Below are 17,958 nucleotides of genomic sequence, written 5' to 3'. Positions count from 1 at the left end.
TATTTCACTGTAAATTCATCTTTTACTAGTTGTATTACAGAATAAAATTCTGTATAGAAAATACACAATAAATTCTTGAAATACACTATAATGTTGAATCTTACCATGAAAAAGCAGTTCTCAACATTTACTGGTGTGTGTCTGTAAGCTGTTAGCCATTTCCCCGCAGAAAGATTTATCCTCCAAACCTCTCAGATGGTTTCTTTTAATGAATCATTCCAGGGCCAAGATAATTCAACATTTCATAAAAAGAAAAGCAGTAAAAAGCAAAGAGGATCTTCGGTGTGGTAGAACTTCTTGTTCTCTGTTTTTCTTTTTACCCCACTGATAAAATCACAGCTTTATGATCCTGTAGCAAGGGCATGACCTCTAGGACAGGAGCCACTTTATTATGAAGGCTCTGCCATGACAATCTACCACAGTAAAATGCTTCTTGCACATTTAATGCATTGCTAGCAAATCTAATAATGTACGTCATATTCTTTACATCACTATACCAGTCAGAGGGCCAATTTATACAATTTATTATCCTTTTACTCCTCATAATTTAAACACTGTCCAATGCAGCACTTTAACTTGTAGAGCCTTTTTGCAGGTGTGTTTTTGTTCTTTTTCTCAAGTAATGGACATGAATACTTCCTCTTTTTTCCCCACAGTTTCTGCAACCTCCCCCTCCACACAAACGGCATGCACACGCACTCACTGCTGCGATGCACCCCTTCACTCCCCTTCACCCCGACCTCTGGAATCTCAAGCCCTCGTAGGTCTCATTCAGAGGGAGGGGAGGGAGGGCAGACATGGACCGACGCGCAGTGGAACCCAACTGGAAGGCCTGTTTATTTTGTTAGCTGTGTGCGCTGGTGTGAGGATGTGTGTGTGTGTGTGTGTGTGTGTGTGTGTGTGTGTGTCCGTCTGTGTTGGTGAGATGTGTATCTTGTTTTATCAGAGGCCTCGACTATCTATCCACATCACACAATCTGTGGACGTTGAATTGAGGATTACAGAGGATTTGTTCAGAGTAGAGTGAGTCTCAGTTGAAGTTGTAGATGTTGTTTGTCTGTTTTTAGCCCCTCAGATAGAGAAGACATGGACAGTCTTGTAGAAAAGAAGAGGCTCTCCTTCTGGGGAATTCAAGGCCATAGCAGCAAATTCTCCAAGCTTCGAACAGCTTGGAGGGAGAGAGAAGGAGTCAGATTTGTGTACTAAATTAGGTGAAAGGGGCGGGGGGATTTAAAGAAAAGACACAGGGGGGGGGGGGGTGTTTCTTGCCCCTCTCTCCCCTTTTTTCTCTCCCTGCCGGTCTCCTTGGTCACACACATGCACACAAACCACTCGCGCACACACAAACATTGACGAGGGCTCAGTCCTGCTATGGCCACTGCCACCACCGAGGAGAGCTCTCTGGTCCTGGCCACCGCAGCACCACAGCAGCCTGACTTGGAAACTAGCGTAGAACCCGGCTCGGTGGCAAAGCCCGAGCCCAGCGAGGCCCAACGTGACAGCAGAGAGGAAAAAGAGGACGAGGAAGAGGAGGACGCAGGAGGAAGCTCTGTGCAGGCGCAGGAGAATGCAGGAGGGCAGAGCGCGGACCCAGAGTGGGTGGAGGAGAGGTTCAGGATCGACAGGAAGAAGCTGGAGAACATGTTGTATGGTGAGTGAGAGGAGATGCTAAACATTCAGCACCATGCACCTGAGCTCCTTGGTTTTCCACTGGCACTGTTTCTTTTATATCTTTTTCTTTTTCTTTTTTTTTTGAATGAAAATTATTCCATTGCTCGGGATGCTGGAGGCCTCCCCGTGTGCTCCTCCTCACAGACTTTGTTATCTACCTGACCCTGTGTCCGTCAGGGCCTGCAGCTGGCTGCTCCCATGTTGTCACCATCAGTATAACTGCCATCCACTAAACTCCGGTTGCTGTATCATCATGATTTATGACCTGTAACGGCTTATGCATTCAGGAGTCTTTTTAGCTATTATCATTCCTGTCTGGGAAGCAGAGGTAACTGCCTCTGTTAGTTATCACTGCTTGGCAGGTTTATGACAAATGCCTCCCCTGTGTTACTGGGGAAACTCTTTCTGACAGTGCTACTGCAGCAGATAGGGGCTGATGTTTGTCTGTTTGTCCTCGCACAGGCCCTTGATGGGAGAGCGCTCAAGCTGCAGGTTGGGCTCTGATAACTGTGGCTTGTTTTAATGCTGTTTGCAGCTGGGACTGTGCTATTGTGTCTGTTTGAGCAGCGTCTGCCACAGAGTAAATATTGTACATCTCATCCTGCTGGGTGACAGTCTGTCACACTTCACATGTCACTCTGATGAGCTGAGGATCTCTTTGTTTTTTAATCATTTTTCTAGCACATTGCTTCTTGGTTGCCGGAGTTGTTATTTCATTTTTTTAGTCAAGTGGGAGGTCTTGACGTCAGCAAATGCCATCATTGTGAGTAGCTGTCTCTAGGCTAATTTGTGGTTGCCCCCTCAACCACCACCTTCTCTCTCCACCCCACACTGTTCTCTTCCCATTCCTCAGCTCTGGCCAGCGTAACCCATGGTGATGGGCGGGGGGGTTAGGGCGTTCCTGCCCCCCCCCCCCCCCCGTACCCTGTAAATGTCACCGAGGAGTGATGGCCTTTTAAAATTGTTTATGTTCCAGGCAACCTCTTATTCCAGTCACTAGGCAAATTTCAGCCAAGTAAACATTTAAATGTTTGCACACATGCTTGATATTACAATATTTGTTGTAAACAGAAGAATATGATGTTCTGACCAGCACAGTGAGACAAATCACACTGTTTGTTTGTCCTTTATCCATGTCTTCTTGTTTGCTTGCACTGTGTCTTTTCAGCTCCAAAGCGTGGCGATGCTGAGACAGGCGAGGAGTTTTTTGAGAGAGTAAGTAAAAGCTCAACACTCTGAAACGTTTTATTCATAACCCAGAAGATGAAATGACAAAGAAAACTTGAGCTATGGGCTCCTCGGCGACAGCACCTGCTGCAGTCGTCAGAGCAGAAAGCCTCCTGGTTAAATGTAGCTCAGAGATCAGCGAGAGCATCCGTCACATTTGTTCCATACTCTGCATCCGGTGATTACTGGTTTCATGGAGGTGATGATTGCCGCCTTTGAAATGCAAATGAAGCTTTGTATTCGTAGATCGAACAGATCTGTTGTGTGTCTGGATGTGTGTGCTCCATCTTCCTTTCTCACTCACTCCTTTTGTTTGTGCTCCCACAGGTGATGAGAGAAACTAGCACTCAGGTGAAATGGCCATCCAAGCTGAAGATTGGAGCAAAGTCAAAGAAAGGTAACAAGCTCTTGATATCTCAAGCACACACTACTCTGTGTTTCCTGTCTTGTGTTTTTATCTCCCTCTTCTCACAGATGAATTAGTTAAATACACTAAATTATGGCTACTACTGTTCTACTGGGCTTTTTATTTTATCTAGATCCACATGTCAAGGTGGAAGGGAAAAGAGCAAATGTTTTGGAGGCCAAAAAGAAGATACTAGAACTACTGGAAACCAGGGTGAGGGCTGGTATTTATTTATTTTATTTACAATTTGTCTTGACAATTAAGTCAATACTTTACAGATGCAGAAAGATTTCTACATCTTCACAACACTGGTACTGATCCAGCTATTTCAGAAATACCTTCAAGTAGCTTGTCATCTCTGAAATCCAGGTGAACAAGGTGACCCTGAAGATGGACGTGGCCTATACAGAACACTCTCACGTCATCGGGAAAGGTGGTGGCAACATAAAAAAAGTGATGGAGGTCACATCCTGCCACATCCATTTTCCTGACTCCAACCGCCACAGTGCCACAGGAGACAAAAGCAATCAGGTGACAATCTCCAAAGTGGTATTTTAATGTGCCGCCGACTGCTGCTTCAAGCAGAAACTGAAAACAACTTCATTTAAATGTCATTTATTTTTTCCATCTCCTGCCAGGTCTCCATAGCTGGTCCCATAGAAGGAGTGGAGGAAGCGAGGAGGAAGATAAGAGTGAGTGGTCAACGTGTAATCCAAGGAGAGACTACCCAGGATATATTTTTATTTGTCTCAAAACTCTGTGTCTTCAGCGCTGTCACACACAGAGATCAATAGCATGATTAATTGCATCGCTGTCACAAAGAAGACACGTGTATTTGTCAAAGAGCCTCTGTCTGTCTTCGTCTTTGACGTCTCTTCATTTGCCCCTCCTCTCTCTCCATTCTCCTTTTCTACCTGTACAATCTTTCTCATCCCAGGACCTGCAGCCACTGTCCTTGACCTTTGACCTCCCAGTGAGTCTGGTGCCCCAGACTCTGCCAGATGCAGGCTCCCCACTCATCCAGCAGGTAGTGCAGACTTTCGGGGTCAGTGTGAGCTTCAGGGCGGTGCCGCCTCAGCCTCAGGCTCAGCCGCCCTTTTACGGAAGCTGTTGCACCGTCTGGGGCCTGCAGGGCAACGCAGCTGCTGTCAAGGTCAGCATCAAAGAATTTGATATTTGATCAAATGGATCCAGATTTACTACATTATCATATAATATAATGTCATGTGTGTGCATACCATCACCTGACAGAAGGCCACCTGCATCCTGATGGACCTGCTGCTGGGGTCAGAGGTCACAGGAGGTGCAGTGAGCACCCAGCTGGATGTCACCTCCCAGCAGCATCTGTTCCTGTTGGGTCAGAACGGAGCTCACTTCCTGAGCGTCATGCACCAGACCCAGACCCAGATCATCTTACCAGACCTCAGTGCTCCTCAGAGCCCTCCCTCGCTGCTCATCCAGGGCAGCCCAGACGGCGTGTGTCTGGCCCGGCAGCAGCTTATGGTACAGTGTGGTGTTTTCTTTTTGTTTATGCACGATTATATGAAAGGGCATTGCTGAGAGTTTGCTGGTGCACATGTTTCTGTTTTCCCCCTGTGCCCTTATGTTTGTATGCAGGGTATGACCTGCAATATGTTTTGTTGCTGATGTAATAACAAAAGGTTTTGTTGTCTGTGTGTGATGTGTGCACATGCAGGACTGTTTGCCTGTGTGTTTGATGTTTGACATGCGTGAAGATGGAGAGGCAGATCCTTGTAAACTGGTTCAGATGATGCAAAACCTGGGAGTCTTCATTAGTGTCAAGCCCAAAATAAAACAGACCAGCAAGGTACAGTTTTGGCTTGCTCCAGCTTTACTGCTTTCATATTGTTTGTCACAACTTAGAAAAAGAGAGAGAAAATGGTAATTTTGTTGTTTTGCTGGCTGCCAGTCCCATTTTTTAAAATTGACCTCCAACGTAGAGGTACGCTATAGAGTTTGCAATGACTTCTTGGATATTCACTTGCATGTAAAACAACTTTCTCCTGCTGTTGTGAGTTGAATCCTAATGTAAAACTCTGTGTTGCTGTGTACTTGTCAGTCAGTGGTGGTGAAAGGTCTGGAGAGGAACATCTCCTGTCTTTATGAAGCCCGCCGCCTGCTCCTGGGGCTTGATTCCTGTGAGACTGCCAAGGTAATTGAGGTGACCCCTGAACCCATGCTAGCTGGCAGCGGGCTGACCAATTATTGGCTCAACATGTTGCTGCAGCAGCTTCGTCTTTCTGAGCAAGGTGAGGATCTACACACACACACACACACACACACTGTATTTCCATCCAAATGTCTTGGGACATGGAAAGATATTATTATATGTCTTAAATTCTGGACATTGTGGCTGACAGCTCACTGTTACTGCTACCATGCCACACATCCATTAAAAAGTAACAGTATGAGAAACATTTGAAACATGTTACAGTATGTTCACATTAACATCTGGGCTTTAGGCAGAAAGAAAAAAATAATGCAAACAACTGAGAACTGAAAAGTAATTTTAACACTCCTGTAAGCACGACAACTACTCCAAAAACCTGAGAAGCCGAATCAGGCTGACAACCTGATGATTATGTTTCTGTCGCTGTTTTGTTTAGTCTCTGTTTGTTCATTTCTACATGTCTCTGCTAATCAGTTGACCTTTTAGTAAATTGTACGTGTTTCTTTGTTTGTTTTTTGTACCTGTCATTTATATTCAGGCATCTTCTGTGCATACATTCAGGGAGCCAGGGTGGTGGGGTTATATGTTATTGTCATGTGTGTTTTTTATATTGATTAGGCCCTGTGCCTGCTCTCACTCCAGATGTTCTGGCTGGTACCAAGCCCCGCCCCTTACCTCCACCAGGCCTCAGCGCCCCTGCTGACGAGGGGAGGACAGGACTGAAGGGAACAGACAACCGGCCACTGGAGAAGGTGTGTGTAGTGTTTGTATTCGAGCTGTTATCAGTACACAATAGATCCATCCTGACAGACAAACCTCTGTGTCCTGCCCTTTCCCTCAGATCCTAGAAAATGAGGACCAGTCGGGCCAGTCGGAGGATGAGAGCACCAAGGTCATGATGGTTTCATCATCTGAGGTGTGTGATGCAGTGAACAACAACATCAGCAGGGTGGGAATGATGGGCCGCAGGGGGAGTCTCCAGGGCCCGGAAATTGCCAAGGTCTTCGGACAGGGCAGACGACATTCAACAGGGCAGACGCTAACCTACAGGTGAGTATTGATAGACACAGGGGGTTGTGTTGTCTTACTTAAATTTCCTGAGAGCTTACCTTAATGTTACCCTGCGTGATATTCTAAGCTGAACCAAAAACCAAATGTTATAAAATCTAAAAATAAATGCCTTACCTTATGGCAGCTCAGTGTTTTCCCCCAGAAGCAAGGTGAGGCTTCAGAATGGCTGTGAGCAGCCCCCTGCAGTGTGATTAATACACACACACATATGCACACACCCACCAACACGCACGCATACACACCCACTGACTTGCTGAGTCACTTATTCTGTCCTATTATCATTCTAAGATTATATTCGAAAAGAGTTTGCAAGGTGTGCACTATTAATTAAAGCAGCGCTGCCTTAATACAAAACATAATTATACAGCGTTTGACACTGAAATCCTCCACAACCATCACAGCTTGACCTAACCTTGTATGTTTTGTGTGTGTTTCGCGTGCATGCATGTGTGTGTCCTGAATGTGCCAGATTGCTGAACTCAGAGACCGAGGGAGGGAGGAGTGAGCGGAGGAACAGCCTGAGGAGAGACGTGGCGCTGGCGCAGGATGTTCGCGCTGACTCATCCACGGCTGAGGTGAGGGAAAACAGGAATTGCAGGTCTCACTTTTTTCCTCCCAAAGTGATACACTGCATCTGTGAAGACCCTCATTTGGGTAAAACTTATCCTCTGTGGGCAGATGATCGAATCCCTGTGACCCTATGGAAGACTTCTGACAGCAGGTGGGATAGTGTTTTAGAGACAAACACAGGGTATGAGTGCGAGAAAGAGAAAACATGATTAACTCCTTATCATCTCGTGCCAGCTGTAGATGACAAAACAAATTGAAAACAGCAAGGGACATTTTATTTGCGGTGTTATGCAACCCTCTGATTTGCACATCTCTGACCTCGCGAAGATTTGATTCTGGGAATCGATTTTTGTTTTTGTTTGCTTCCCCTCTGATTTGTCATCTCTCCCTCTCAAAGGTTACTGCATGGAGGATTAACAAGTTTACCGCCACAGCAGCAGGAAATGTTGTTTTATGCAAGTGTTTGCTCCGGCTGTAAATTAGGTTCCCCCTGCTTCTCCTCAGCAACCAGCAGGAAAAAAAATAATTCAATTTCATGCATTATTTACCTTCTCCATTTCCTGTTTGTGCTTTGTAGGATTATGACTATGAGAAGAAGAAACTACTGGCAACCAGAGGTTAGTGCTCCTTAATGTTTCATATTTCTTCCTGTCATACGCAGGTTTCAGGAGCTCTGCACAGGTTGCTGTAGCAAGAAGTGGGGCACTGTGAGCAAGTGTTTCTCCTTTATTGATGTACAGTTGCTTTATACTGCAAATAGATATATTCAGGCTGGGGATTTTGGCACAAAATAATTGCTGTTTTGCTCATCAAACATCCACCTTTTTACACCCCAAGTTGTTGCCTTGGGAGTTTAAGAGAGCGCAGACTTCATATCTCCTCAAACAACACTATAGATCAAAGAAATGTAGCCTATTTAGTTGGTTGTAGCGTTTTCTTGTTAAAATAGTGATTTAATGCCATATGATTAGGCAGGATGAAGTGGTCTTTTTAGTTTATTCAAGTATGTTATGGAGGCAACACATTAATATCCTGAGCAGAGGCAGGGGTTTCATAGAGGGGGGCCATTTCAGTGCTGTTCACTGCCAAGACAACTGATGAAGGGGACCTGTTTATGGGCTGCACTGTGCCAAAGTTATAATAGAGTAGCACCGGCACTCCCACTTAATTCACATGGGGCAGAACACAATGCAGAAAAAACACACACATGTATCCAGACAGCTGTGAGTGTGTGTGTGCGCACACATGCATGGCCACACAGGAAACACCACCTCATCCATCAAGTAGAATGAGAGATACTGGGAAGATCTGCAGCCAAATGGTACTAAACTCCCTCAGTGTTGCTTTATGGGATTATGAATTAGCAGTTTGAATGGGCCATCTGCCTCGCAGTCATTAAGACACCCATATGCCAGTGTATGAATGGGACATTTACTCAAAACACAAACACACACATACAGAGACATTCGCACACAAATGGCGGCCCACCAGTTTTAATCCTGTTGATACTGCGCTCTTTGTGGAGTGCTGGTACACTTTTTATCACACGTTCACACATGGAACCTGTTGTGGTGCCAGAGGAGGCCCAGGGTCACTTAAGTGTGAGCATATCTGTCTCAGTCTCAGCAATTTGAGCGTCATTTAATGTGGTACATGCTGGCAGGAAGAGGCTCTGTTTGAGATCCATTATTTAACACCTGAACCCAGCTTGTTAAATTCAGAATTTCAGTGAAGTCGAGGAAAACCTGCAGTGCACAGACATGAGTGTATTTGCATGCTACAGAGAGAATCAGTGTGATTTTGAAATTGCTGCATCCAGTGTTGCTCTCTGGAAGTGTATGCCCATTCAAGTCTTTCTCTTTGAAAGTGCTAAACGCAATGCTTTTACGTTAGCAATAGAGCATGTGATTATATCACTGTGAAAGGTACCATTGGTAACAACAATCCCACAGATACATGTATTATCCCCAGCTCTGCAGTTCCCCTCTGAGATACTTTTAGTAGTAGCCAGAAACATCATTAGAAATAAATGATAATGTTGGGCGAGGTTTGCACCACAAATTGCCCCTCTGGGACAATAAAGATATCTTGAAACTTGAAAACTTGAAACTTGAATGTTGTTCTATATTTAATGAATATGTTATGTAGAGTGAGTAGGTTGCATTTACAGCTTGTGTCCATTGCTCCAATTGACCTAAAATTGAGTTACTGTAAGCCTTAAGGCAGGTGAAAGTCTGCATTTTTATCCCTGCTCTGTTTGCTACGTCAGCCATGCAGAGGAAGCCTGTGGTCACTGAGGTCCGGACCCCCACAGACACATGGAGCGGCCTTGGTTTCTCCAAGTCGATGCCAGCCGAGGCCGTCAAAGAGCTGCGCAACATCAGCCGCCGCAGCTACAAACCCTACCTGAGCAGCAGCAGCAGCAGCACGCAGCAACAGGTATAAATGTGTTTAAGGCTAAATTGAACTTTGCTTTAACAAACACAAAAGAAATAAACCTCAAATATTTTCAGTTTGAACTGACTTGACTTACATTCTTTAATTTAATGTGTTGGATTCTTTTGAGCTAGCTGCCAGAGTCATCTTTTGTTGCAGTGCGGTGAAACAGGCAGCCCTGTTGCTCCCCTACTAACACATTCTCATTCACCTGGTTTTGCCCTCTAACAGTTTGAAGCATTTATCTCACTGCGTAGTAAGCACCGCCAATTTGTACGCTCAATTTCCTGGGGCCTGATACCATCGCCTTGGTCAACACAGCCACTCCTTTGCCAACCTGTTTACCTGAGTCTGTTGCAGCTCGCCTCCCCCGGCTTCTTAAAAGCCTCCTGAACGGCTGCTCTCTGACTGCTCAGTCTCCAGTGACGGAGAAGCAGACTCATTTAGGTTAATAAGAGCAAGAGGCTTTCCTCGAACAAGTTCAAATTTTTTCTGAGACCCTGGGAGCTTTGAGGAAGCATGCCGACTATGCTCTCTGCATTGATAATTTCAGAGAGTGCTCTTATCACAGGCCAGTCAACAGACTAGTTCAGATGCATGATTAATAGCTTCTCTGATTAAATATTTTGACCAGTGGATATAAAGCCCACTGAAACCACCAGGATGTCTGTCTCATGACCTCCAGCACAGACAGATGAAAGAAGGGAGCAGTGAAGTGACAGAAGTGCAACGTTCCTCTCTTTGTGCGACGCTAACACTGATCAATATTTCATGGCGTCTTGGTTTTTCTCTCTCTTTCTAGTCATGGGCTGCCCCAGCGGGGAAGATGTGTAACGGGAGCGACTGTGAGAACTGGAGGGACAGACGTGGCTCCACATCCTCATCCCTGCCTATCTCTTCCTCTTCCTCCTCCTCCTCTTCTTCATCCTCCCCCTCCTCACCTCCAGCCACTCTCTCCTCTTCCACATCCTCCTTCCCTGCATTTGCGTCTTCAGTGAACAGAAGCAGGAACGACAAACCTTGTAAGCTGTTAACACGTGTGCTTTCACAGAGTCACCTTCTCATATTCAGCTATGGCCTTCTCCTCTGAACTTTGACCCTTGATGTTTTAGCGGAGGGCTTCACGAGCAGCTACAGCTACTTTGAAGGCCTGTGCTCATCCAGGAGGGCGTCGACCTGCAGCCAGCGGAGTCCGTCCCCCCAGATGACGGACGACTTACCTGAGCTGCTCAGTCAGCTTGGCCTGATCAAGTACATTGATGTGTTTGAGCAACAAGAGGTAACCGCATGCAGAGACGAAGCAATCCTTGTCTGAGCTGTCAGTGTGTGACAATACATTTTTATCATCACTTCCACACGGAACACACTGGTTTTACTTGCCACAGAGCTTGAAACACACAGACAACCAAACAAACAAGCACTTGTCTCTTGTCTGGTAGCCAAAAGTGTTATACATTATGAATGAGCGTCGTGATGCAATTGCTATCTGTGCCCCTCCAGATTGACTACCAGACATTTCTCACTCTGTCTGATGAAGATCTAAAGGAAGTGGGTGTTTCCACCTTTGGAGCAAGACGCAAGATGTTACTGGCAATCTCAGGTGAGAATCTAATGTCCTATAGCTTGGATTCAGATCTGCCTTACCATCTGTTCAGGTTGTAGGTGTTGCTCACCTCCTCCTGTGAGTGAGAATGATTAACGTGTTTATCTTTCAATCCAGACCTGAACAAGAGCAAGAGGAGGCTCTCGGATACACCTGCTGTGAAGCCCGGATACCTGGAGGGCGGTGCTAGTGGTCGACTGCCACGAATCGTGGATCTAGAAGTCGCTGCTCAGAGTAACCGCTGGTGAGAGGAGGCGCCGAACAGCTCTGAGCTCTATCCGGCCAGCATGGAGCCATTTAACATCTAAAAGTACGCAGAGATGCTGTTGCCAGTGCAAAGGTCTTATCTGCTAATTATTTTCTATAAATGATTAAGCATGAAATTGCCGGGAGAGCAGCAAACATTATGTAAATGTTTAAATCCAGTGCCTTTCATCTACAGCCATAGCCCAAAGCTTTTTTTTTTTTACTTTTTTTTTATACAAAACCAGACAAGGAGGTCTTCTCTTCCAATCCTCTGATTCTGCAAGAAACAAACTATATGAAACACAAATGCACATATGAAGATGATGATTGTATTTTTCTTTTAGGGCATATAGAGTGCCTTTCTTATGCAAATGTATTCCTGTGCTTTGGCCATGTAACTGCTACATTTATGCAATTGTACATAGATATTTACGAAAAAATATGAAGTGATAGTGATGTTGAATAAATTTCTCTGGTTTAGGTTCATCAGTCAAGAATGTATAATTTATATGCTTTCATCAGTGTTGTGTGCAAAGAGAGGGAGAGAAAAATTACAAGGGACGGATAAAAATGGTCCATGGCCCAATACAACTGTTGTGTGGGCAGGGTCTCAAACCCTGAAACAACACAAATCATCTGTTCAGAATGTATTTTCTGTCAGAATCACATAGTGTGAACTAAACATCAACTCAGACCACCGGTATCAGACCACCAGAGGGCACTGGTACCACATACTGTGTTTACAAATTCAAATCACATTTGTGTTGCATGAAAAATAATGCATTTGCAGAGGGAGGAAACACAGTGACAATAGCATTAGAGCCTGAGGTGGACGAGGTGGAGTTAGCTTTGAAATACACAGCAACAACAATCAGATAGTAAAGAAAATAATAATTTGAAAACCTATACAGGTAAATACATTCATTGGTGTGAAGGCAATATGACATTCTTTTTAATGTGGTTTGGTCTCGCCTGACTGCTCACCTGAAAGTTTCAATTTAATTTATCACTGCTGCCAGGAGTGAAGCCGCCACTGGAGCTGCTTATGAATTGTTTCCTGTTTAATTTATTTAGCAGAGGGCTACACCCAGCAATTTAGTGCTATCAGAGGAACCTCACAGACAGAATGTTAACGAGAACGGTATGATCCGTCTCTAAATTCGCAAATTTGGAATAGCGTTGTTGTTGGTTACCACATCGAAGCGACACATCCAAGAAAACCTCCACCGGGGGGCATGAGGGGGTCTGATGTGTTCGGATGCTCCAGAAGCTGGCTGGTGCAGTGGCAGTCACGCATGACAGAGAGTATGAGTGGAAGTGGTGGGCTGTTACAGATTAGGGAGAGATGATCCCTACTTATTACAATGTCTCTGCCAATTACATAGACAGGCTTTAGACCAGTGATCGTCAAATCTGGTCCTCAGGCCCTGAAGTAGTACTGGATTTATATTCTGACAGGTAGTTATTGTGGTCCCTCATGGTCGCAGCCAGGCCTAAATTGGGTCCTTGATCACACAGCTAGAATGAAAGCTACCTGGAGGAACTAGTAGTGCTCTGGACTCTGAGGACTTTGGAGAGCCACTTGGACTTTTCAACAGCTGAAGTGGCAATGGCACCTGGCCTATAGTCACATGGTTGGTGTGCAAAAAGACACAAAGGGCACAGACTCCACCTGCAGCCTGTTCTCTTATTGAACATGTCCAAAACTTCTCAGTAGAAAGAAGATGCAGTACAAGTTAAAGCGTACTGATGTAGGATATGGAGTTGTACGAGAGAAAGAAAATTGTTTTGGTTCAGCACTTTGATCATGGTGTAGTTCGAAATGTTTCTTCTAAACCATATTATCTTTTTCTAGTTTACATAAAAGCAAGCAAGATAATATAATCTGAAATATTAATAAAAATATAGACTACAACACGGCTAATCAATGGTCTGCATGTAAGGCAAACTACTCAATTGCACCACCATAATGAAGGCGATTTCACTGAAAACATTTGGTGCATGAAATAAGGTGTGCTGCTGAAATAAATGTGAGATGTTGTTTTAATATTGATCACTGTGCACTGTAATGTTGATCACTGTGTTTTAATATTGATCACTGTAGAACACTAATAACTCACACATCTACAGCTAAGTGACAACCTACAGTAAATCACAAATTTTTCCCCCACCAAAAAAGACCATCAATATCCCACTCAACCAATCCCCCGTCCCCATGGAGACCCCAGACCGATGGGAATATCCACCTGACATGGAAACCATCTGTGGATAATAAAAAAAAGCAATAGAGAATTGAAAAGGAGAAACAGAGCGACGGCCTGGGGATAAAACACAACCATGCATCTGCCTTACTTAGATGAAGATGGAACTCACTCTGGGGGGGTGAGTGGGAGAGTGGAAGGAAAAAGAAACAATAATGGGACTGCGTCTGAGTGTGTGTCTGTGTGTGTGTGTGTGAAGATGAAGAGTTGAAAGTGGGTGCTGGTGTGTCTTGTGTGTGGGTGTGTGAACACTTCGTTTAAGTGATTAGTTGAATATATCCCCCTCATTCCTTGCCCACAATCCCTGCAGAATAATGAACATGACTTCTGGTTATTCATTTAACTAAACTGGTGCTGTGAGAGTTGGGAGGAAGCTACAGGTGTCTTCCCGAGAGATTTGCGGGAATAAATGATGTGGGAAGACAGTGTGTCACCGCTTTGCCTCCTACTGCTACAAGAGGGGAGGAAGAAGCACTCCAACATTCACATCATTTAGTCAGCACTAAGCTAACTAAGTTTGTCATGGACACTTCTTCGGGAAGGCAGTGACATCGAAGCATGCTTAAATGGGTTACAGGGAAAAAAAATTGACATTTTATAAAAGCTTATTCGTTTCCTTCAGCTTTAGATCAAAAGATTGATCCCACTCTTATGTCTGTGCACAATATAGCCTGAAGCTACTGCCAGCAGCAAGCCAACTTAGCTAAGCACAAAAAGAGCCCTGGTTATATGACAGAGACATGAGCTTATTAATCGGCTTTGTAGGTTCTACTGTAGGGGTTTGTTTTGTTTCCTTTAGACAGATAGCCTATGCTAGCTGTGTCCTGTGGTTTCCTATCTTCCTGCTAAGACAAGTTAGACAGCTGCTGGCAACAGCTTCACATTAAGTGATCAGTGGTATTTTGTCACCAAACTCTCAATTGGAAGGAGAATGAGATAATTTCCCATACGGTTTAAATGTCTTCTGTGAGGCTGTGCTCTGACATCGCTTATTTCCCAGAAGACACCAGTAGCATACTGCTAAATCTTAAAGATTCTGGTTCAATGAGAGGAATAACCAATAATCGCAGCCATAATTCACACAATGTCTCATGGGGGCTGAGGATAAGTTGGATACAATGCAGATAAGAAAGCAGCAGACACTGCTTGGGATGAAAGATGAAGGAGTGAGAGTGTTTTCTTTCCAGCTTTTGTCATGTAGCCTCAGGACAGTGAAAGACGCTGCACTAGCCAGGGCCCCAGAATTGGGTGATTATACAGTACACCCTCCACAGCTACGGGCATAATTTGATGCACATAGTTAAGTCCATTGTCTATTGTATCTGACAGAGTGTGTTGTGAACTGCTGATTAGGCTGTTTCAAACCAAAAGATTCAGTTGTCCTGTTAGCCTGTGATTGTTGGTACAATGTGTGTTGAAAGTGCTGAGTGTGCTGTTTCAAGCCAATGAGGTCAGCTGTCCCATTAGCCAGTGATATTACAAAAACACTAATTAAGCTTTTATGTTCTTTTCGGTACTGCTCGCTTTGTCGTTCTCCTCTCTCACAGGAAGAGTATTTTCTGCTGCTACAGTACTATTTCTGTCGGCTTCTAACTGGGGAAGCTGCTTTCTCAAGGTGGGAAAAGGTCAGAACTGATGAAGGGCTTTGATTGTGGCACTGCAGAGAAATCCGAGCATCAGGAAAAGAAAAGAAAAAACCCATAAAGCATGAGAAACTCACATAAATGTTTTTGTGGTTTCAAAGTGAGGAAAATATGAGTTTTTATTTCATCATGGTTTGGTAAAATAACATGAGACGTGTGAAGCTTGTGCTGTAAATGGTACATCAGCAGAACAACAGACACATGGACACAGACCTGTAAGGTTCAAAAGACACCCAAAGTGCCACTTTACTTAAATTTTCAAAGTTACAAATAAAAGTTCACTTAGTTGACATGGTGAAGTTTTCAATTTCAAATCACTGAACATATCCGATGTTGGTAGGCAGAACAGAGCCTCTTCTCTGCTCGCCCCAGCTTCATGTGTCCTCCCAGCTCAGGAGCAGCTTCTTCCTCTAGTGTCCATGCACAGTCAAACAGCCTGAGCAGCCCTACTGACCAATTAGTAAAAGAATAGCTGGCTGAGACGCCGCAGATTTGGACTGTAGGCCTTGCAGTTCGCTTTTCTACACCGCTATCGCTTTGCAATGCAACTTCCTACCTCCTGAGATTGGGAGAAGAACCAAAAAAAGGACACTAGACAGCATCAACATAGCAACAAAGTATTGTAGCAGCCAAATAGGCATCACTTTCTGTTTGAGATGCATAGAGCTAGACCTGGCCAAGTAAAATCTCTCTTTTACAGAAACACGATGAGAAACATGCAACAACAACGACAATACATCATTAATCTCATTGCTTCCTGGGCTTTCTGGGACATTCAAGATCAACGATTAAATAATTTACAATCCTCCATGAAATAACAGAGAGAGAGGGAAAGAGGGGGAGCATCTCAGAGCCTGGGAGTGTGGAGGCGATCTGTGGAAACATCGATGAACACTGGAAGGAGCCCGACAGAGGGACACAGAACACGAGAATGAACCGCTGATTTAGAAACACGGGACGGTAATCCCTGTTCTGACTTTCCTGGAGGAAACATATTTACATCCAATACATCAGCTAATGCATCTGGGCTCACAGACTGACCAGAGGCTCTGACATGGACATACAGAGATAGAGAGTGGGGATAAAGTGAAGGGAGATAGAGGGAGTAATAGAGAAAACAGAGAAGTGCCAATGTGGGGAGAGGGTAGAGATCACAGGTTTGGGGAAAGGTAGAAGCAGAATGTGGACAGCTTGAGCAGAATCTAACGGGGGCTTGACAGTTGTTGTTGAAATCTAATAGGCTCTCTGTTTTCTGTCTGAGGAAACACTTGAAAAGGAAGAGGTCGGCAAGGTTCACTGAAGAGAGAGATTTGGATATGGGACAGGGATTACAGGAGCAAGTTCTGGAGCCAAAAAATGGACTGCTGCCAAGGTAACGGGAAGAGGAGGAGGAGACATTGGAATGGCTTCAGATCTGTGCTGAGTTAACGGAGTTTCCTGGTCGGCTGATGGCAGAAGTAAAATGAAGCGTAGCTACCAAACGTAGCCGATCTCGTCGTCCTTGTCGTCTTCCTCGTCCTCGTCGTCCTCGATGGTTCCTCTTGGGTGGATTCGGCCCCGTCTCTTCTTCTGCCGGCTGCGGACGCTCTGTGAGGGCTCCTCCTCCTGGTCGTCCAGGAGAATGACTGCGCCGCCGCTGCCGAAATCCCCTGATTCCTCCTGGTCCTCATCTGTGAGGAGGTGCACAAAAACACAGATGAACAAACAGGAACACGATCCTCGGTTAAGGGTCTGCAAAGAGTGTGATTGCCCCTGGTTCTGTAAGTGAATGCAAGTAGCTGATTCATGTTGGTAGCTAATGAGATTATTGTCTGAGCTTGTTTTTTAATACAGGTAAGATCCTCGTGTGACTGAGCAAAACTTTTTGTTTCTGAACAGCAGCATTGAAACAGATGCAGAGCTGCCACCTCTCAATCCTCAACACAACAAAACACAACACAACGAGTCCAGGGGTTACTTCACTAGCCCTTCTCACTGGTTCCTAGCTGAGCTCAGTTACATCAAGTTACACTTGCACACGTTACCACAAACAAACTCTCGCTCTTTGCCATGTGTGTAGAATCTTTTGCGGCTACAATGCGAATAAGTGTCATTAACTCAGCTGCAGCTGCCAAAATAGCCTATTTATACCTGGCAATGAGTGTGCTGTGATTGAGTACACTTTAGAGTGTTGAAATCCGTTTGGTGTCCTTGTGTTTAGATACAAGCTCGTGGAGTGCTTCTGCATTGTTTCCTTGCTTGTTGTGTGCATGGCCGAGTGGGAGAAGTCCAAGCTGCTACAGCCCGAGGCCACTCAGCCAGAGTTTGACTTGAGCTTGTTAAACTAGAGACAAAGAGCTTCTGCTGTCGTGTGTGTGTGTGAGAGTGCGTGTGTGTGTGTGTGGTGGCCAGAGAGACAACTCATCAATATTGGAAGCTGCAATTACTGGCTTTGGACTGGACTGGCATTCAAGTGAGGCGTAATCTGTGAGTGTGAGTTGGCTGTTTGATTGGTAATCAGTATGTCTGCCTGGATTCTTTCTTGCTAATTATTGTTCTTTTTTTCCCACTATCAATCCCTCCGCCATTGATTTGCAGCAAAGTGCTCCTATTGGCTTTTTGACCACTCCCTTTGAATCTCCACCGCTGCCTTG

At 44.8% G+C, this 17,958-nt stretch overlaps 2 protein-coding genes across 6 annotated transcripts in view; one reads left to right on the top strand and one right to left on the bottom strand.

Annotated features, from left to right (window-relative positions):
* The first annotated feature begins 222 nt into the window (after positions 1-222).
* On the top strand, positions 223-11,908 carry bicc2 (bicaudal C homolog 2). Of its 2 annotated transcripts, none has more exons than XM_085789886.1 (19): positions 223-1,651; positions 2,840-2,886; positions 3,226-3,295; positions 3,438-3,517; positions 3,674-3,835; positions 3,943-3,996; positions 4,242-4,457; positions 4,556-4,807; positions 5,001-5,132; positions 5,385-5,574; positions 6,114-6,247; positions 6,337-6,545; positions 7,036-7,141; positions 7,714-7,753; positions 9,406-9,575; positions 10,375-10,594; positions 10,685-10,851; positions 11,073-11,172; positions 11,293-11,908. In XM_085789886.1, exons 1-19 carry the CDS (start codon positions 1,372-1,374, stop codon positions 11,421-11,423), a joined length of 2,760 nt encoding a protein of 919 aa, XP_085646012.1. In that variant the 5' UTR covers positions 223-1,371; the 3' UTR covers positions 11,424-11,908. The 2 variants fall into 2 exon arrangements, with proteins under 2 accessions (XP_085646012.1, XP_085646013.1); XM_085789887.1 differs by having other exon boundaries at positions 1,262-1,651; positions 6,138-6,247.
* A 3,633-nt stretch (positions 11,909-15,541) lies between these two features.
* spock1 (SPARC (osteonectin), cwcv and kazal like domains proteoglycan 1) overlaps positions 15,542-17,958 on the bottom strand; it is an 89,886-nt gene continuing 87,469 nt past the window's right edge. For all 4 annotated transcript variants that reach the window (XM_085789888.1, XM_085789890.1, XM_085789891.1 and 1 more), the window contains one exon: positions 15,542-16,995. In XM_085789888.1, the coding sequence (XP_085646014.1) occupies positions 16,799-16,995 (197 nt within the window). In that variant the 3' untranslated portion in view covers positions 15,542-16,798. The remainder of the gene's footprint in view (positions 16,996-17,958) is intronic.

Source organism: Trachurus japonicus, chromosome 10 (genome assembly GCF_045865225.1).
Source record: "Trachurus japonicus isolate A0001 chromosome 10, Traja_1.0".
Classification (NCBI taxonomy): domain Eukaryota; kingdom Metazoa; phylum Chordata; class Actinopteri; order Carangiformes; family Carangidae; genus Trachurus; species Trachurus japonicus.
Note: the sequence above shows the minus strand (reverse complement) of the source record. Positions and strands in the feature narration are given on the sequence as shown.